The 23,012-nt window shown below is 34.4% G+C and overlaps 1 protein-coding gene across 15 annotated transcripts in view; it reads left to right on the top strand.

The window, feature by feature from the left end:
• Window positions 1-23,012, top strand: part of LOC116850228 (guanine nucleotide-releasing factor 2) — a 366,959-nt gene that overhangs the window by 246,821 nt on the left and 97,126 nt on the right. For all 15 annotated transcript variants that reach the window (XM_032828261.1, XM_032828258.1, XM_032828256.1 and 12 more), the window contains one exon: window positions 15,681-16,086. In XM_032828261.1, coding sequence (XP_032684152.1) covers window positions 15,681-16,086 — 406 coding nt within the window. The remainder of the gene's footprint in view (window positions 1-15,680; window positions 16,087-23,012) is intronic.

Genomic DNA, 23,012 nt, shown 5'->3' with positions numbered 1-23,012 from the left:
TTTTAATATCAGTAACAACACGAAAAACGTTGAGCAAAATCAACGATCTTTGGTCAGTAAATCTGTGGACATCAATTTCGACGAAAATATGAGTGTCACTGTTCGACAGGATCAGTTTCTATCAAACACAAAAAGCAAAAGAGACTAGTCGATATGCTTTCGACAAAGCTGAAAGACAGTGGAATTGCATCTCGACAAAGTGCAGGTGATGCAGATTGTCTAATAGTTAACACTGCAATCGAAGCCTCTTCATTCGATAAAAATACAGTTATTGTTGGCGAAGACATTGATCTCCTAGTTTTATCACTTGCATTGGCTCCACCATAATTTACAATTTTTTTCGTCAAATCAGGCAAAGGAAAGATAGAAAGAAAAATATATTCATCGTAACAATTACAAGAAACAGATCTTTCAAACAGTATTCTCTTACTACGTCTTCAGTAGCTGCGACACGACTTCGGTAATTTTTAACAAAGGAAAAATTAAGTGCGTCAAACAATTCCAAAAAAGTAAAGAGTTACATAATATAGTTGAAGTGTTTAATAACCGTGATTCCTCGTATGACGCAGTTGCTCGAGCTGAAGAGCGCTTTTTCCTTACGTTGTATAATGCACACTCTGTAGATGAATCTTTGAATAAATATATTGGGAGTGTGCATTAATTTTAAAGGATTTTCAAGAGATGGCGTAACTAGTACTATATCGCATCGGGCCATATTGTTACTACCTTCATGTCAAAGCATCATGTGGCTTTAGTTTTCAGTACGTGTCATTTTGCCGAAGTGTAAATAACATTGTTTTTTTGAGCATTAAACATGTCGAATTTTATGCCAACAAAACGCAATTTGCGGAAAGCTTTGCTCTTTTGCTTCCATTTGAAGAAAAGTGCTGCTGAAAGTCAACGAATGCTGTCGGAAGCTTATGATGATTATATCAATTTCAACATGTGAGGACTGCTTTCGACGCTATAAAAAAGGTGATTTTGACACGGAAAACAAGAAACGTCCAGGCCAGCCGAAAAAGTTTGAAGATGAGGAAGTGCAAGCTTTATTCGATCAAAACCCGAGTCAAACGTAAGAAGAACTTGTAGAATCATTAAATGTTGATCGATCAACGATTTTCAGACGTTTGAAGGCCATTGGAATGATTTAAAAGCAAGGAAATTGGGTGCCGTACGAGTTGAAGCCGAGGAACGTCGAAAGGCGTAAAATGACCTGTGAATTGTTGCTTTAAAGACACAGTAGAAAAAGTTTTTTGCATCGTATCGTGACGGATGATGAAAAATGGATACGCTACGATAATCCGAAACGCAAAAAATCATGGTGCAGGCCAGGCGAACCATCAACATCGACGACAAAGTCAAATATTCATGGTGCCAAGCTCATGCTCTGCATTTGGTGGGATCAGCTGGGTGTAATGTATTATGAGCTGTTCCAACCCAACGAAACCATCACTGGGGAACGCTACCAACAACAATTGATGCAATTGAGCCGAGCATTGAAGCAAAAACGGCCAGATTACGCGGAAAGACACGACAAAGTGATTTTCCAGCACGACAACGCTCGGCCAATGTTGCGAAACCGGTTAAGGAAACGTTAGAAGCGCTTAACTGGGATGTCCTACCACATCTGCCGTATTCTCCAGATATTGTTCCTTCCGATTACTACCTATTTCGATCGATGACTCATGGCCTGTCTGAGCAGCGCTTCCATTCTTATGAGTATACCAAAAAATGGGTCGATTTGTGGATAGCCTCAAAAGATGTGTCGTTCTTTCGACGTGGACTTATATGTCAGAAAGATGGGAAAACGTAGTGGCTAGCGATGGACAATATTTTGAATGATCAATTTGTAACCATTTTTTCACAATAAAGCCGTACTTTTACCAAAAAATCCCTTAAAACTAATACACACTCCCAATAGATTTACTGTTTTACAAAATCAGTCACCAAAATTAAACCAGATACGCCAACGGAAGGAGCTGCTAAACAACATTCTTTCCGAGTATATCATCAAGTTAAAAAATGGCAAGGAAATGAATTACCATCTGAACTTTGGAGCTGGAAACGTATAAAAACGAATCTTGCTCCTATTACGACATTAGAATCTATTGCACCTGAAGATTTATTATATCTTGTATTCTGTAAGTGCAAAACTGGTTGTGCAGCTATGTATGGATGCAGAAAAGCAGAAATTAATTGCACAACAGTTTGCAATAACTGTCATGGAAATTGCTTGAATAGCATAGTTGTCGACGAAATAAATAAGGACGAAGTAAATGAGATAGAAGATGCAGACGAACAGAGATTGGAAATAAGTTTGAGAGCATCATACCATGTAGAGCCTAAAAAGTGACGGTCGTGCCTCTAAGCTTGGAGCCGCGACTGGCCGCGACTGGCCGCGACTGTCACTTGCATGGCCCGCCGCGCGGCAAGGGGGAGATAGAAGGCGTAGCTTCCGAGAATCGGTTGAAAAGAGCAAAATGTGCTAAGCCCTGATGTAGAGGATTAACAAAAAGTGATTATAAAAATTTTATCAAAATTTAATTTCTCATTTAATTCATTATTTACAGTATTTCTTTTCAGATAATATAACGATAAGGATTCTAAAGAGGAACAGTCTGGAGATTCCGAGTCGGATTTCATTACTATAATAAATATATTATAATAATAATTATCTTGATAATATTTTTATATTTAACTATTATATTTTTAAATTTTACAAGCAATAAAAATCAGTTGATAATAATTATATAAATTAGTTGAACATATTTTTATCTTGGCGCGGTGTGGCAAGACGTAGGAGCGCAGTGGTATAGGTATAGGCAGTGGTACATTGTCTTCCAATCACCGCGCGCGACATCCGCGCGCTATATTACTGGGCCGCGCTGTGACTTGAGCGGTCCGTCCTCTACCATTCAGCACACGCTTTTCCTTAATCTTTCACAATTAATTACTCGACTATTATTACGAATTTCGCAAAACGATATAGGACTTTATGTTCACATCAACCCATTCTACGTCCCCACTAAATGCCCGGAGGAGAGTATGAGATACCCTGTATAGTTTCTGACAAATAACTGGCCCCAAAATACTGAACAATATTTTCAGAGTTTTTACTGGGCAGAAACTATCCAATATTTACTTATTATTTTTCTCGCATAGTTTCTGACAAATAACTGGCCCCAAAATACTGAACAATATTTTCAGAGTTTTTACTGGGCAGAAACTATCCAATATTTACTTATTATTTTTCTCGCATAGTTTCTGACAAATAACTGGCCCCAAAATACTGAACAATATTTTCAGAGTTTTTACTGGGCAGAAACTATCCAATATTTACTTATTATTTTTCTCGCATAGTTTCTGACAAATAACTGGCCCCAAAATACTGAACAATATTTTCAGAGTTTTTACTGGGCAGAAACTATCCAATATTTACTTATTATTTTTCTCGCATAGTTTCTGACAAATAACTGGCCCCAAAATACTGAACAATATTTTCAGAGTTTTTACTGGGCAGAAACTATCCAATATTTACTTATTATTTTTCTCGCATAGTTTCTGACAAAAAACTACCCAAGAAATACTGAACAGTATTTTCAGAGGTTTTAATGGACAGAAACTGTCCAGTATTTACTATTTTTTCAAGTCTAGCTTCTGACTAGTAATTGGCTATGAAAAAATAGCCAGTATTTTCTGTCAAGTTTCAAAATATTAACTGTCTAATTAATCCTAGCTAGTAAAAACTGTTTAGTTACTGATAATCAATTTTTCCCTGAGACGTTTCTATTTGGGTATATATACTAAAAGAAAAATATAGTGATTTTAAAAAAATATTATTTGAATTAAAAAAACAATTTATTTCAATACGTTTTATTAAATATTTATTTCAATGTAATATTAAATATATTTAAATAAAATATGTATGCATTATAAAGACAAAAATAAATTTTTTTAAAAGTAACAAATTTTTAATGTATATAAAGAAATATTTACTTATTTCAATATCTTTTAATATTTAATTTAAAAAATTTTAGGTTTGAATTTAAAAAAATCTTGTTCTGTTTAGTTTTGATGTCCAAGTTCTATTCAGGATTTACTGATGATTTTCTATCTCGTTGTGTAATCTTTTTCATCTAGCCACTATCTATGTAATTGGTATAGTTATTAGATAGTCCTGACATTCAAAAGACTGAGTAGGAATATTTAGCCAGTCACGAGCTAGTGACTGGCTAGAAAACTTATCTAGTCATTACTAGTCTACTAGTCTTGAAATCTGTCCTACTAGATACATTTTTGCTCGGGTGGAGGCATCTCTGGATTATAAGTCTGTTGCTTTAGACACTACACTACTTCTTCGATCGATATAAAAGTCTTATATTTTATCTATATGTGTTATAATTAACACAGTAATTTTTTTACATGATTTAATAAAATGTCTTAATTTTAATATTCTTTTACACGATGATTATTTTTACGATTTCTACGTAAACCTCTATCGCCTACCTATTTTTCTAAAAAAAATTTTGTAATATAAAAAATATATATTTTTTTATATCAAATTTGCTGAATATACCTTCCTTATATTGTAACTGTACTTTGAACAATATATTTTTAATTATTTTTAATTGTTTATTATTAATAAACAATTTCTTATTAATAAATAATTCCTTATATTGTAACAGTATTTTCAATAATATATATTTTAATTAATAAACAATATCAACCAATTCATGCATTATATGTAAATAGGCAAATTTATTTCAAATTAAAAAGAAATTTTATTGTTTTCAGTTGTTTATTTAAAGAAAACCGGTTTATTAAATTGTAATATATATTATTTTTATTTTTAAGTGCATATTTCATGGTTTAAAAAATTTTATATTTGATTTCAGATAATAGTCATTATTATTTGATTTAATTTGTAAATTATTTTATATTACAAAATATTTTTTAAACAAAATAAATATTTATTTCGATCAACAAATTTGATATAAAAAAATATATTTTTTCATTTTATGAAATTTTTCTCTCAGTGTGTATACAGGGTGTCTCACACTCTCCTCCGGGCATTTTGTGGGGACGTAGAATGGGTTGATGTGAACATAAAGTCCTATATCGTTTTGCGAAATTCGTAATAATAGTCGAGTAATTAATTATGAAAGATTAAGGAAAAGCGTGTGCTGAATGGTAGAGGATGGACCGCTTGAATCACAGCGCAGCCCAATAATATAGCACGCGGATGTCGCGCGGATGTCGACGATTGGAAGATAATGCACCACTGTCTATACTTATACCGCTGTGCTCCAACATCTCGCAACGACGCGGTGCGACAAGACGTAAAAGCGCAGTGGTATAAGAATAGATAGTAGTGCGTTGTTTTCCAATTGCCACGCGCGACATCCGCGCGCTATATTATTGAGCTGCGCTGCGGACTCAAGCGGTTCGTCCTCTACCATTCAGCGTGCGTTTTTCCTTAATTATTTTATCTTTAATTAATATCTCGACTATTATTGCGAATATCGCAAAACGGTATAGGACTTTTATGTTCACATCAACCCATTCTACGTGCCCACAAAATGCCCGGAGGAGAGTATGAGACACCCTGTATTCAGGGTGCCCGCGTAAGACGTACGAAAAGAAAAATATAAGTAGAATACATAAAAGTGAACAAAAATTGCATAGGTCATTTTTCAAACAACCACGTAAAATTTCGAGATATTAATTAAAATAGTTGAGCATATCAGAGCTCGGTGACACGACAGGCGAGACATACGGTCCATTTCGCAGAGGTCGGCGAAAAAAATGGACGATTGCTCGCGGGCCTATCTTATAGGCCAGAGAGGTAGACCGTTTGGCATACTGAAATGAGTAGCTCCGTGTGTGCGTCCGAGTACGTGTGCGTTTTTCCATTTTCTTTGCCGGCCGCGGCAGCTGTATATCCCGCCTGCCGCGTTGCGCGTTCTGATTAGCCCATCTATTTTATTTAATAACTTGAAATTTTACATGGTTGTTCGAAAAATGACTTTGACCATATTTTTCACTATTACCTGTTCTATTTATATTTTTCTTTTGGTACATCTTATGCGAGGCACTCTGTATATCTCTAAATCTATTTATGATAGATTATTATAATAGATTTTGATGTAGATATGATTCTGAAAATTATAATATATATTATGATTGAGAGATAGAGAGATAAAGGAGGAGGGCCAATAAGGCCAATTTGTGGGTTATGAATGTCGCATTTTCTTGATGAAATATTCGTATAGTTGAGGTTGAGAGCTTTCCGAAATGCCGTATAAAAACTTTTTTACGTTGGGGAAAACTAGAATTACGCGTTTTCAAAGTTTGGGTAATGAGAGCCACATAATGGGTAGTAATATTTGCTTCTTCATAAGAACTAAATAAACTATTTTTATTGCATTTATATGTGTGTTTATATATCAATTAATGATTGATGAATACAGAAACAGCAATGGATAAATTGTGCATGTCAGTGTATGCCATACTGTTTAGTCTGCGCGACAAACGAAACCAGAGACAGAGAGGAACGATCCCGTTACTATTCGTTTCCCATTGAGTGAACGGTGTATGATGATTTTGCATAATCGGACGTATGGAGATACTTCGCGACCGAAGGCTCCGCACGATCAAAATAATCTCGCGCGTCGCGGTTTGTAAATAACCACCGCGCCCATTGTATCGCGCGTTCCCCGTATACGCGCATTCCCATGGATAACGTGTGAGAGTCGAACGTAATTCGTGAATAGAGTCAATCATGGCAATTTGCATCTCTCCCGTCTGTGCGTGCGCTTCTGTCCGACCTACCCTATCCTGTGTCCCGCGCATCCCCTTCGACCGCCTCTTCTCTTGTCTCTGTGTTCTCATCTCCATTATCTCTGTCGGCTTGTCAAACCTTATGCCTTTGGGCGCAAATCACGTTTGATTGAGATTTCGGGCTGGGATCGTGAATAGAACTTGATTTACCTACGTATGCGCGCCGCCGGCTGATCTCTTTCCCAGACGGGTCGCGCGATGCGACGGGTAGCGAGTACATTAAACGATCGCGTCTTCGCGAATAAATGGAAAAATAAAGCGACGCTTCTATCTGCAATTTTTAGATGGAAAATGCAGATGCGCATCTCAGATGCGTTTCTCTTACATTTTACTATTCGGTTTTTTTTTATGTAAATTGGACTGGTTTTGTTTGTCAAATATGGGTAATTGAATATGATTATACTTTAAATTCTTTACGTTATTTCGAGATTTCTGGAGAATTTTAAGTCGTTCAGCAATTATCTTATCATAATACTATGATATCCACTATAATGTTAGGCAATCAATAAGTTTAATAAAGAAAAAAATAATAATAAATTTAAAAAAGTTAAATAAGTTTAATAAAGTTTAATAAATTTAAATAAGTTTAATAAAGAAGAAAAGTTGAAATTTTTTAGTACCTAGAGATTCTTAACATATTCTACGTATAAGATATAGTAAAGAAAAAAATATTACTATATATTTTTCACTTGATGAACTTTAGAACGCTTTTGATATCCAAGAGAAAAATTAATCTTTTGAGGAAGAGGATTATTAAGTAATAAGTTTTCTTATTCCATACGAATGTGTTGCAAAACATGATAGAAAAAAATATTGCAACTTTTTTGTCGCTAATTGTATATTCGTTTGTAGAATAGTCCGAACATTTTTTTTCGATTTATTTCGAAACGCATACAACAGTCAATGAAAAACCTGTCTTCTAAAAATTATTCGAAAACAAATTCTTATGTTGGATATCGGCTGTCTTCTGAAGTGCGCTGAAGAGAAAAATGTTCAAACTATTTTGTAAATGAGTGTACAGTCCGGGGAAATAACCTTATTTTATAATTTTTGATTACGCGCAATATATCTGTCAATATGTCTGTCAACTGTTAATTATTTCGAGAAAGTAGCTCCATCGAAATAATTAACAGCCATTATTATTTGAATTTCGTAGAACAGATCTCTCAGACATTCTTCTCAGATTGTGTATGTGTATACTGGAATTCATAAATAAAATAAAAATAAAAATTCGCTTAAAATTCTCCAGATCGAGAGTTACTAAACATTTTTGATTAGACGCATTTATTTCTAGATACATTATAACTGTTCATTAATCTGGAAAGCGGCCATGAAAGAAAAGTATGTGTGTGTGTGTGCGTGTGCGTGTACGCGCGTATATATACACACGTATATGCGCGTGTACGTATGTGCGCATGTGCGTGTGTGTGTGTTGATTCTCTCTTTCCTTTTTCTTTTTTATTATTATAGAGTTATCTTGTTTTTTTTAACTATTATCCACATATATACCAATATATATTGTTTTAAAAAAAAATACATACAGTAAACTCGGATAAGATAACCATACTTTTTTAAAATGCAAAAAATGCAAAAAAAAGTATATTCTTATTGTTATTTTTTTAATAACGTTTGGCACATTAATTCACGGAAGTCTACAGTACATAATACCGTCAGAGTTAAAAGGAAAATGCTTCAGTAAAATTATTTATTACAAAAATATTAAAACATGAGCATTGGCCATCTTACCTAAATTTTTCAGATAAAATGGCTATAAAAGAATAAATGACCCATACATATTTTATGTTTAAGTTTCTGTACCTATGATTTTATAAATTAATGAAAAAAACATAATTTAACATATTTATTTTAATATAATATATGTAATACATATGAGATATGTAATACATATTATTTGTGAAAAATATAGTACACATATAAAATAGAAACTTCTGTTACAAAACTTAAATTCTAAATGCAATCTTTTGATAAAATATATTGCACGTAAGATTTAATTACTGTAATATTGAAAGTAATTTCTGAAACATAACGACTTTCGTTTTATAAATGTTGATAGAATGATAGTGGGCTATCTTACCCAAAATGTGAGTAAAAACGGCCGTAATAAACAAATAGTGAAAATGAAAATAAAAATGCATGTTATATTACAATTTACATACTTACTTCACGTATCTAACGTTGATTGCGATAGCTTAATTGTAATTTGTTCGATTTTACAGCAAGTTTTAGTGGACACATGAGAAATTTTACAGGCAGTCGAAAATAAAAATATAGCATAATATTCATAATCTTGTTATTTCGAAAAATGTACGCATATACACTGATAAATATCGATTATCTTTGTGACTGATTATACAAACGCAATGTTTTGCAATTATTAGAGAAATTACAGTCTATGGCCATCTTTTCCGTATAGCCATAATACTTGAGTTTATCTTATTCATACATGGAATCATTATTTCCCTGTTGATTATATGTAACACATTAGAGAATAATCTTCTTTACTTAAAGTCGATTGTTCCAACTTCTTAGTAAGATACCTAATAATTAGATTACATGTCTGTTTTCATTTTTTCTTTAAATTAGACAGAGACAGACACGTAATTTAATTGTTAAGTAGCTTACTAAGAGATTCGAACAATGGGCCCTTACTCCCGCAAACGGAACGTCAAGCTGCTTTGACACACACACACACACACATATATATATATATATATATATATATATATATATATATATATATCTTTCTTTCTCCTTCCCTCCTTTTTTCGATTAAATTTTATTTTATAAATTTTTCGATTTGTGTATACGTCGGATATGTCTCACATTGTAACCACAATATGCAATCAGGAAGTTTTCTATTGCGCATACAAGTGACATTTACAATAAAAAGTTATTTAAAAAAATTTTTTGTATATAGAATGCAATTTTTTTTTATATATAGCATATATTGAAATATGGTAAACAGTACATGTATGTGTGCGGGGAAAAGATCTCTCCCCCTACACTTTTTCTCCGAAAAACTAACTCAACCTAACTCATCCTTTACATTTTTCCTTTCATCTTTCATTTTTCGTATTTTTGTATTTTTTATTTTTCATTGAAAAACTATGTGCAAAAGTGTAAATGATAAGTTGAGTTGGGTTAATTTTTTGGGGAGAAGATGCAGGAAAAGGGGCTAATCTCTTCCCTTGCGTAAATACGTGTATACTGTTTACTATATTTCAACATATACTTTATGTAAAAATTACGTTTAATTTATAAAACTTTTCGGTAATTATTGTCTATAGAGGAGGCAGCTTCAATGACCTCCCGAGTAGAAATTTATCCAGTTTCTGACCAGTAACTGTACAAGAATTTTTGGAAACTAGCTAGTTTTTAGTCAATTTTCTTGACTAGAAACTGACTGGTTTAGTCGACGCTTACTTCGTCAAAAACTTGACAGTTGAACTAGACAGTTTCAGATCAGTTTTTAATTAGATTTTGATCAGTATTTGTTTATTAGCAGTTTCTAAGCAGTTTTTTTACTAGTTTCTATGTAGTTTTTGACTATTTTATAAGCATTTTTTATTGGTTTCTGATTATCTATTTTTTTCAGTTTATTAATAGTTATAAATAATTTAACCATATATGTATCGAAACTATAATTTTATTAAAATTAAATTTTTATAATTTTTATTTAAAAAAATTTTTTTTCATCTTTAATATAATATTTTATTTTATTTTGGCCAGGAACTATCTCAAAAAAATTCATCAGTAATTTCCGATCTTTTTCTGGACAGAAAATGCACAGTATATCCTTATTTTTCTTATATATATTATCTATATTATCTGTATATAAATAATATAATATAATAATTATAATATAATAATATAATAATTAATAAATAATATAATAGTTTCTGACAAATAACTGGCCCAAAAATACTGAATAGTATTGAGATATTTTCAGAGTTTTTATTGGGCAGAAACTATCCAATATTTACTTACTATTTTTCTTGCATAGTTTCTAACAAAACATTACCCAAGAAATACTGAACAGTATTTTCAGAGTTTTTAATGGACAGAAACTGTCCAGTATTTACTTACTATTTTTTAAAGTCTAATTTCTGACTAGTAATTGACCATGAAAAAATAGTCAGTATTTTCTACCAAGTTTCAAAACAGTAACTGTCTAATTAATCCTAACTAGTAAAAACTGTCTAGTTACTGACCAGTAATCAGTTTTTCCCTGAGATGTTTCTACTTGGGCTTGACTTTAACATACTACTGTGTCCAAAAAGTAAGACCAGTTTTTATTTATTTCAAAAAATATTTATTTATTCTTCCAAAATTTATTTCGTCAAAGTAATCCCCTCCCGACACAATACACTTATGCCAACGTATTTTCCAGTCCTCGAAACAAGAATTAAAGTCGCCTTCCGATGGCTTTCAGAGCGCGTAGCGATTCACGTTGTATCTCTTCTATCGTCTCAAAACGATTTCCCCGCAGTGGTCTTTGAGTTTCAGGAATAGTCAGAAGTCACACGATGCTAAATCAGGCGAATATGGTGGTTGTGGAATGATATGGATCGAATTTTTGGCGAAAAAGTCACGAAGAACGAGTGCAGTGTGAGAAGGTGCATTATCGTGGTGCAAAAACCAAGAATTGTCTGCCCACAATTCTGGCCCACAATTCTTCTTGCGAATAGCTTCACGCAAACGACGCATAACACTCAAATAATACTCTTTGTTGACGGTTTGGCCGGATGGAAGGAATTCTGAATGGACAACACCACGATAATCGATGAAAACTGTCAACATGACCTTGATTTTCGCTCTTCGTCTTCAACACTTTCACGACCTTCTTTGAACTGTTTATACCACTTGTAAACATTCCTTTCCGACAAAGCATGGTCCCCGAAGGCTTTCTGCAACATCCTGAACGTTTCTGCACCCGAAATTTCATTCCGCAAACAAAATTTAATGCAACTTCTTTGCTCAATATAATTAGACATTGTAAAAATCGCCGAATGCACTTTTAGCGTCGTACAAAACCAAGCGTAAAGCAAAAAGTAATGAATGTTTTGACATGAAATTTGTCACAGATGTCTGTCACAATGCTGCCAACTTAGGAAAAAAATATTTATGATGTGCGGTTTACCCGCGCGATTTAAATTGAAAACTGGTCTTACTTTTTGGACACAGTAGTATGTTGTCAAGGTCACTGCCCTGAGTAACCTTCAAAAGGTTTTAACTGGCGCTCATTGTTTAATAAAAAGTTACTAACGAAAAAAATTTTATAAACGGAGCGTAATTTTGGTATACAGTACACATTGAAATATGGTAAAAGGTGTCTGTTCCTAGCCGTGCAACTGGGGAGATACGCCCCTCAGACCCTCCGCACCGCGGCGGGCGGGGTCTTTTGTCAAAATTCTTTTTGTTTATAGCTTAAGCATAACAGACTGTAGCCCTCATTCCGCCGCGGTACGGGGGGTCTGAAGGGCGTAGTCCCCCAGTTACACGATTAGAAACAGATATATTGTCGGTGTGAAAAAAAATTTCCAAATGGCAACTGAGAAGTACTGAAGACCAGTGTTTACATAGAACTATATGCTTATTTATGTATCTATGAGAAGTAACGTCTAGGAAAAAAATATCACGCTTCCATAACTTATCGTTTACATACTACACTTAATATACTTTGTGTTGATATTAACGTATCTTTTTTGTGAATAACTTTTTAACAAAAAATAAGTGCTACTTTTGAAGATATTTTGTTACTCAGGACAGTGATCTTGACAACATGTTAAGGTCAAAGTCATTGGAACTGCCTCCCCTATAGTCAATAATTACCAAACTTTTCTTGTTAATAACTTTTTAATAAACAATGAGCGACGGCTAAAACCTCTTGAATCTTATTCAGGAGGGTGTCCTTAATAATATATGTAACAGGCAGGGCCATTTGAGATGAGTCCCCTAAACAGCACATATTTACCAAATTAACTATGTTTCTCAGCAAGATAAAATTTAGTCAGTCAATTCATACAATTAGAAAACATAGTGAATTTCTACAATTAGAAAACATAGTGAAATTGAAAAGAATTTATATGGAAGAAAGAATGTAATATATTCTCTTCGTGTAAAAATTAAAAATCCATTGTAGGAATTTAAGTGAAATATTCACACTCTTGTTATTTCTAGTAGCAGTAACTTTATTATTGCTTTGAGTGCTTTCATTCCTTTTGAGTGAACTTTCACTCTAAGAAATTTAGAGGATACTTTTGTCCACAAACGACTTGCAGTTTCATGTCATATCGTATAAAGATACTCTTCCGAAGTATACTTTACTAAATAATATATTTTTCGCACAATGATCCGCCATTAGTAAATTACATTTTTAATGTCTTCGGTCGTCGAAATTTATTTTAAGCTCACGACGGCCCATAAACCTCCGACTAAACGCACTTGCGTTCCGTGCAACAACTTTGCCTACAAAAGCAGCGTTACTCGCGAAACACACTGAAGTTTTCCAGGAAAATTTATGCTGCGTAATAAATTCACGAAGTTCATTCTGACGATCTTTATCGCTTCCATTACTTTTGGCGCCAGTCGAAATGGCCCTGCGCGGCCGCGGTTCTATCACGATGTATTGCGTACGATGATAGCCGAGAAAAATATTGCTGTGATAAATTATTTAGTAAATCGAATGATATTTTTCCTCTTTTCCTCTCTCCCTGTCTCTTTCTCTGCCTCTCTCTCTCTCTCTCTCTCTCTCTCTCTCTCTCTCTTTCGGTATCGCGATATCAATGTTTCCATATCGCTGTGCAAGCTATAGTCGAAGCTCGATCGATTCGGTTCGCGAATTAAATTTTAAAACATGACCATCTCATGTGTGCGTCTATGTTCACATGTAACTTCATCTGTGTTCATTTCCCGTTTCGAAAAGCCAATAAACAAAAATCGCGCGTAAAATTAAATATGATTGTAGAGAGTCTCCCTTCTTACCTTCTCTCGCGCAAATTCAACGATAAGACATTATTTTCCTGTTATCGCCGAATGGACGTTAATATTTCATTTATTAGCCTCTTCGTGGTCACTAAATAATCTTAAAGAAGATTGAAAACTCGCACGCGCATTACAGACAGCTCGATGTATTGATTCACAAACGTAACGTAACATTTGGAATTTGGGCGAGTAGGCGTTATCGATTGTCGATTCGCGCAACCGGCCGGCGGGAAAAAAGCGAGGCCGGTTACGCGTTCTCTCCTCCCAAGTGCAAGTCCGGCGAGGGAGAAACGTTTCCCTGGTACTTACATCCGGCTATAACACCGCAGACACATTACACGTCCGGCGCACCGGTGCTCCCACCGCAGCCGTTTTCGTTTTAATTCAAGTGCGCGGCTAGCATTAGCATTCTCTCTCTCTCTCTCTCTCTCTCTCTCTCTCTCTCTCTCTTTCTTGCTGGAAAAAGGTAGCGGCAACGCGCGCCTGGCGATATGCAACGGTCGTTCTTCATGCGCGCGCGTGTGCGCGGGGTTGACATTACAACCGTGCCACGATTTGAAGTTCGATGTGTGCGCACTGCACAGAGGGCCTTGCCGAGGAAATATCGCTTGCGCTTCGTAAGAGGATGAAATCGCGCTCCATTCTTTGCATTCTCTCTCTCTTTCTCTGTCTCTCTCTCTTTTTCTTTCTCTTTCCTTCTCCATCTCTCTCTCTTTATGTGTGCGCGTGCGGGTGACTTACGGCGACTTCGCCATGGTTTTTTTACTCCACCATAGTGCGACGAATGATCGTGTAACGATGTGGCTTTTTCTCCATGACAAATTTCCCTCGCGTAGAATTATTACGAAAAGAGGATCGGGAATTAGCCGGTGGGAGCGTGGCGGGGATTAAATAGCGTAATGGAAATGGGACGAGTAAAACGGGAGGAGACCTGTTTCCATCCTCTTACGAATGTTTAATGTGATCGATATTTTTCTCTTGTTCGATATTAGAGAGGGAAATCTCTTTGCATGTTTTGTGTTATTTGTTAACATGTAGGGGCAGTGGCTGATGATACTACGATACGTTTCATCGAGTTATGTATAAAGAATATAAAAATTAATTGCAATTTAAAAAATCCGTTCTACGGTCGACAAAGAACTAATAAAATTAAATAGAAGATATGAATCTCGAATTGCATTCATTTATTGCATTTTTCGTAATTTAATCATCAATAGACTCCTGTTTCTTTGCGGCTATTTTGATTAATAGCGTCCGAAGCAAAAGAACCAGATTCAAGATTCTTGTACAATATGTTGAAATCAAAAGTATATACACTAAACAACATTTGTGATTAATAGGGCAGATTTGTTCGGAAAATAGTTCGGAAATTTTTTTTGCTCTAATGATCAATAAATAGTCGTAAAATTAACGTGACAAAATTACCTGTTAAAAAAGTAACTATATACTGCATTACGACTATTTATTGGTAAGTAAAATAAAAAGCGAGAAAAAAATTTTCAGACTGTCTTACAAATCTGCTCAACAGATTATAAGTGCCATTATATGAATTTATTTTATTTTAACAAGACATTTTTATTTTATTTTATGATATTTTTAAACTTATTATTTAATTTAAAGTAATTAGATTTTTGTAAAAATTATTTTGTAAAAATTTTGAACGTGCTTTTTCTCGTTTCTGACGTCATCAATTAAGAGGTCGCCAGGAATCTTTATCTTTGTACAACCAGCGAAAATCAACGTATTAAGATTCTGAAAGTCTGTTGAAAAATAGTGATATTAACGATCGGTTATGTGACTTTTTGTAACTTTCAATTGAACATTTTCTGTTGCAGAAGTCGAGGAGCGCTCCGGTGGGAAGGCGCGCGGCGGTAAACTAGCGCGTCGTGCGCGCTCCTTCAAGGAGGACTTTCTGGAAAAGCTCTCCCACATGCGTTCTCCTGGCAGCGGTAGCGGCAGCGGAGGCAGCGGGGCTGCTACGAGAGCCGCCTCGCCCTCGTCGCCACGTACACCGCGTGACAAGAGCGCCCCGGGCTGTAACGATTCCAGCACCGCTTTGGATAAGAATCCCTTACGCGACCTGCACATTCACGTGCGGCAGGTGCAGCTGGCACTGCTCCACTTTCGGGATGTCGTATCTAAGAAGAAGCTCGAGATGTTACCCGGGAACGGCACGATCGTCCTTGATACCGTTACCACCATACACAACGCGTTAAAATCTTACCTGCTTTATGAGAACAGGTAAGTAATTATCGATTTTGTCGTGGAAGTAAAGCCACTTTGTTTGTCGAGTTCTTCTGACAATTGGCGAATTGTCTAACACAATGTGTTTATACGATACTTTTCACACATTTTTTCAATTGCACTTGACATTACATAAAATTGTCACGATTGCGAACTACTGCACACAAGTTGCGTGGTAATGGGTTATAACAGGACTCGAAGTGACACATGGAGTAAATATTGATCCTTTTTATTATTATATTGATTATTATAATATTGATCTTTTTTATATTTTTATCTAGTTTATAAGAATATAAGTACTTACGTTTTTTCATGAGTGCGAATTCTTTATTACAGCTGTAAATCACTCGTATATTGTCACTTCAACTCCTGTCCCTAAGTGACTAACGTGAAAGTTTGTGAATATTGATTCGTAATCGTGAATGCACAATCGCATGCGTAATTACATATAATTTTCTTTTAACTAATTAGAAATAACTGATCAGTTATGCATACTCTTTCCATTGTACCAATCTTCTCGATTGACAACAGTTGGGATTAAAAAATATATGAAAACCATTGTGCCAACGAATATATCAATAAATATACAAGTAAAATTTGTTAAACTGAACAAAAAGCCCTTTCCATTATTTTATCACGATAATGATAGAGATATTAATTAAAAAAGATTAGTGAATCAGTACAAGTGATACGAAAGAATAACCTCTGTAGGGCAGTCTGAAGAAACGTATCTTAGATTTGGCCATCTTCTGACAACAGAGAATATAGTCTGAGTGTCACTATAGAAAATATAGAATATAGGTGTATAGTTCAGGACACGCGTGTGATGTTGGACTGCTCGCAGTTAGATTGTTCGCAGTTTTATTCCACTTCTCGCTGCTAGTCGATATTCATTGTTTGAGCCACTGATTTACTAGTCTTTTTTAATTAATATCTTAATAATTATCGAGATTATTTGAAAAACGTTAGAGCAATGATAAATAAACGGTAAAGAAAGTCTTTTTGTTCAATTTGATAAGCTCTTACATGAACATTGATATACGTTGTCAAGCACTCTGCACTGAGAGAAATGGCTTGGGGAATGACACTATACTCGTCTTATGAAAGTAATATGGTGAATTTATATGCGATATCTGGTTCACATATCCAATATTCTGATTACGATGCTTCCGCGCATCTGGTAGTCAATATCGAGATATTTAGTTGTAGGCATCTAGATGTCTACTTTGGTAATCCTCTCTAGACGTGTGGTACTATTGACGCGATAGTTAATTGTTACTCGCTGCGACGTTTCCTTTTTCATCTATACTAATTTGTAAAGACGTCGGTGCTATAAAAGAATGGACGCTGAAACCGTCAGATATTTGGAAGAATGGAATTTCTTAAAATATGTCAACGAATTTAGAAGTAAATATATGAAGATTATATACAGTAAATGTATGAAAGTTATATATAATATGGTTAGATTTTAGGTTAGGTTAGGTTTTATTGTTTCAATTATCAATTGTATGCTGCAGCAGACGGTTTGGTAAACGTATTTAAGCTACTCACTGTAATGCTACTTACAAGGAAAATAACACAACTGTCCCTTACCGATTTTGATGCGCTTTGGATATGTTGTAGAGCATCAAAAAATAAAAGACCCATATCTTTTTATATCGGCTTATCTCGAGGTTTAGGGGTTGAAACAGCCACTTGAAAAAAATGGACTTTTTCATTTTTATGGAATAATTCCTAAGATATGAAGTATATGAAAAAATATTTCCTATAAAAGTTTTACAGTATTTAATACTCTTTGCAACGGTGTATTTTATTTTTTTTTAAATGTTACATTTTTTATACCCTCCCTCCCCCACTTGTTACTTTTGTACAAAATTTTAAAGTTACTGTACAAAATTTTAAAGTTGTTGTAAAAACAAAAATTGTAAAGCATTTAACACCAAATCCATCAATATATAATAATAGATGTTGGTCTGGCTTAAATCTTTGGAAAACGACATGGTAACATTGTGCTGTAGGCGCCACGCTGTCTATATAAGATGGATATTGTAAGTACGTTGTGTTATGTCTTTTCATAACTGCTTTCACCTATTTTCATACTATTAGATGAGAGCCAATTAATGGTGACGATATGATATACAATATATTACACGAAATACAAAAGTAAACACATAAATTTGTATATAAAATGACAATAGCATGTATGCGTGGCGTCGCTATTTGTACTCTCCTAATCTGAATCAGTGAACTTGACTGAAGAACAGTGAATACTCACTGATTTCGCGTGAGGCGAAAATAAATCTATTTATATTACTTAAGAGTTACTATTGATGCATTGCAACCTCGCTCTATGCACATAGCACTATAAGTAGTATATAAATCAAGCGGCACGTAGTGTCGCGACGCTAAGTAAAATAACGTCTGACGCAGAATGATGCAAAAATGACTATGTTCACATGAAACATCGTGATATAAGTAGCTCTTTCTTGAGATTTTGCGTTATCGATTTTTAATTAAGAAATCTCAGGAATGCTGCGATAAAAAAGTAATCTCATTATGAGATCAGCATGCGCAGTAAAATTGACTCATGTGACCATATGGCGTAATGGCGTAAGATGTAGACTCTATATAAATATCCGCGATATTTGAAAACGGGTATTTTATTTCATGAGTTGAAATTGTGAAGAAGAGTGTCTTATACATAAACTGTGCGTTATACACTAACTGTATGTTATATATAATAATTTTGTGAAACTATATAAATATTTATTTTGTTAACTTGTATTATTATTTTATACTTGTCACTCTTCATTTTTATATTATTGAAATGACAACATTTTATTCAATTATTAACGTAATATTATACGGAAGACGAAACAAAATAGAGCAATAATTAAATTGAAGATTATATATAATAATATTATCAGTTGATAAAGTTATTTTTTGTTTGCTTTACATTTTTAAATATTAAAATGTAAAATTATTATTGCGTTTTGATTTATTCATTTACTATATATTTTTTTATTTACTATATACTTTTGATATCAAGAAAGGAGAGATGGAAGAGAAAAAAATAACATAAAAAATAACATACGAAGACATAAGATTAATTATAAAGTGTGTTTTATTTTGTATATAATCACAGTTGGAGACAAATATTTAATTTTAATCTTTTTCAGAATGATGTTATTTAATCCATGGAATGTCATACTGTATGTAATATTCTCGGCTCTCAACCTTTCACAAAGTCCGATAACTTCGGAGGAAATGAAAATGAAGGAGAAGATTGAATACATACTTAAAGAAATAGGAGATGAAAACGAATTTGAAATAGAAAAGGAACAAACACTACATTTTTATGATCCAAATGAGATTCCAGAGGCAGAAATAATTGATCTGTTGAAGCATGATGAAGATAATAATTATCTTCCAGAAGAAGTTATTTGTAGTTCTGTTGAAACAGCAATATCAAGCGACTATAAAAGATAAGCTGTAGAATACTGGAAGAGCGGTAAAACAAGACCGAGATCGTTGGAATCGGTTAAACGAAGATATAAACAAGTAACATCACTACGATAATTGCGACGACGGCAGAAGTCATCAATGCAGGTGGTAGAAGAGAAAAATGTAGAAGAGAAAAATTACAAAAAACTTCTGATTACACATTAAACCATTTCAACAAAGCGGTTGAAAGAGCAATGATAATTTATAATATAGACATCGGTCGATGGGCTTCTCGAGTACAATAAGAGGAAAATGTAGCAGGATTCATAGCGTGGATACAAAAATTCAGAATAAAACATAATATTTGTCACGAAAAAATCTTTATTATTAAAATCAGAATTGGAAAATAAGTGTGATACATTTATAACAAATGTTTATGACAAATACATATATGACAAATTTTATTAATCAATATGGAGTGGAAAATGTTTACAATTCGGATCAGAGTGAATTCCAGTTAGAACTTTACGCCGTCGTACTTTAGCAAAGAAAGATACAAAAGCAATAGAATCTAGAATAGTACAGTCTGTATCAGCAACCACGCATAGTTACACAATACAGCCGATTATTTCTGCTAATGGTACATTCTTTTTATCATATTAAAAGAATCCACAGGAACGTTTCGTCCACGAGTGCAGGAATCATTATTTAACGCTCCTAATATCTATGTAATGGCTTCAAAGTCAAGTAAATTAACATCAAATTATGTAAAAACCTGATTGAGAGAAGTTTTCTTTCTGAACGTTGGGCCACAATCCGTATTACTATTAGATTCTTGGAGTGGACATTGTCCGAATATTGCCGAAACTAAACCAGATTCTACAATAAATATTATGTTCCTAACAATTCCGGTTGGTACAATGGAAAAAATACAACCACTAGATATATATGGCTTCCGCTTGTGGAAAAATTTTATCAAATATTTCTCTGATATTGTTATGTTATTAGATCTTGCAATTGATCTTCATAATAGGAACAATATCTTGAAATTGCAGTCATTAATGCATTATCAATTCTCGTCACCCAGGTTTCAAAATTTATTTAAATTTGCATGGTTCAAAAGTGGATATTTACAGACTAGATCGCCAGAGTTCGAAACACCGGTTGATTTTTGTTTTAAAAAAGATCCTACAGTAAAATGCGATATTTGTGGCAAAACTGCTATAATTATTTGTTCTTGGTGCAAACGATGACTTTGCATCATACATTTTTTCCATGAGCACCATCTTTGTAACGAATATGTGCCATAAATAAAATATGTTTATTTTCTGTGTGTGTAAATTCTCTATTGATTTTTTTTAATATTTTTTAATATTTTATTAATTATATGATTAATATTATATAATAATATTATAAATTGTAAACATTATATATATATAAACGTTAACGTTAAATATATGCAATTGTCTGTGTTATTTTTTTACAGTTCATTATATTCCCCTACTTACAGTAACGTATCTACTTATAGTATCTATCTACTTGGACAGTGTGGCGCCTATAACACAATGTTATCACGTCGTTTTCCAAGGATTTAAGCGAGATTAACTTCTATTATTATACAGGGTGTCCCATTTTAAGAGTGCACCTCAAATAACTTCCTTATTTTTTATTTTAGAGAAAAATGTTTCAGACAAAAGTTGTATGGTTTCGAAGGGGTCATAAGGTTGTACCATTGGTTTGACTTTGGATAGTCATTTGAAAATTACGTGAAGGTTAAGCGATTCACCTGGGATATTTGGTCCGTCCGATGCTCCTCGTCAGGATTCCTCCTCTCCCACGGCGGCAGCAAATCCACTCCGATGGAGTCTTCTTACTCCTGACCCGATCTCTCGACAACCGCACTCTTTCTCTACATACACAAATAGTAGGGCCACGCAGGCTCGCTTCAATTTCTTAAATGGAACATATCATTTTTTATTACATATTCTTGTAGCTTATCTCGAGAGCTTTCCAAAAAACTATAATAAAATATTTTTCTATTGCGTACTTTTCGAGTTATAAAGCTCTAAATTTGCAGTATTTTGATAAAAATACAAATTCGCTTTCCTGTAGTCTTATATTACATGATCCAGCCATTCAAGGCAAGATTCGGATATGACCCAGCCAGTCAAGGCAAGATTTGGATATGACTTAGCCAGTCAAGGCAAGATTCGGACATAATCCAGCCAGCCAAGGCAAGATATGAGCATGATCCTGCACTGACTAACTTTTGAATCGAAAGAATTAACAATTGCACTTTCACGATTGTTACAGTTTATTGATTGTCAGTGCAGGCAGACACATATGTATTACAACCATTAACTTTTTCTTGATAAAACAGAAACTTTCGAGATTTTTGCCAAGCCTTTTTTTCTTTACAAAATTATGGCTGCTTATCCACCAAATGAAATTGTGGACATGATCCGCATTTTGGGTGAGGCCAGGAATAATTACTCGGCAGCAGAGACTTTACGCTGAAAGATTTCCAGACAGACGCCATTCTGATAGGAGAGTAATAAAAAAACTTTTCGACAGAGCTGAGCAGGGTTTTCTAAGAAGAAACCGGCGAAAATTGTGTCCTGATGAGGTAACATCATTGACTGTTATAGATGCCGTTGTTTTGAATTCTCAAATCTCTACGAAACAAATTGAGAGACAATACGGTATACCTAAATCAACAGCCAATCGTATGCTCAACAAGTTTCACTTATACCACATTCATCTAACTTAGCAATTGGACTTCCAACGCCGAGTCTGTTTCTGTAACTGGGCTCGACATCAAATCCAATAAAATCCCCGGTTCGTTGCTCATATGCTTTTTTCTGATGAAGCCACGTTTTGTAACAGAGGAGGCGTTAATAGACATAACTGCCATTATTATTCAGATGTTAATCCATATTGACAGAGAAGCCAAGAGTTCCAAAGGCAGTGGTCTATTAATGTTTGGGTAGACATTCTGGGAGATGTTATTGTTAGTCCATATCTTTTTGAAGAAAATCTCAATGCGGCACACTACCTAATATTTCTTCAACATAACCTGTCCAACCTCTTAAGATATGTCGATAACAATGTACTCAGACAAATGTGATTTCAACAAGATGGAGCGCCGGCTCATAGATCTCGAGCCGTTACATAATATTTAAACGTAAGATTCCCGAATAGGTGGATTGGTCTGGGCAGCCAAATTTAAGAATGGCTCCTAAGATCAGCCGACTTGACGCCCCTAGACTTTTATTTCTGGGGCTACATTAAAGATTGTGACGTGACGATTTTTTATCGTCCGTCACTCGCAAAGTCGTTAGGAAGCCGAAAGCGGGCTTCCTGGCTGCAGGTGGATGTCGCGTCCTAGCCGTGAGGCGAATAGGACGCGAGCCTGCGTGGCCCTACTATTTGTGTATGTAGAGAAAGAGTGCGGTTGTCGAGAGGTCGGGTCAGGAGTA

Source organism: Odontomachus brunneus, unplaced genomic scaffold, assembly GCF_010583005.1.
Source record: "Odontomachus brunneus isolate Ranch 3 - 2012 unplaced genomic scaffold, Obru_v1 Obru_scaffold_138, whole genome shotgun sequence".
In the NCBI taxonomy this organism is placed as follows: Eukaryota; Metazoa; Arthropoda; class Insecta; order Hymenoptera; family Formicidae; genus Odontomachus; species Odontomachus brunneus.
This window is presented reverse-complemented; position numbering and strand designations above follow the sequence as displayed.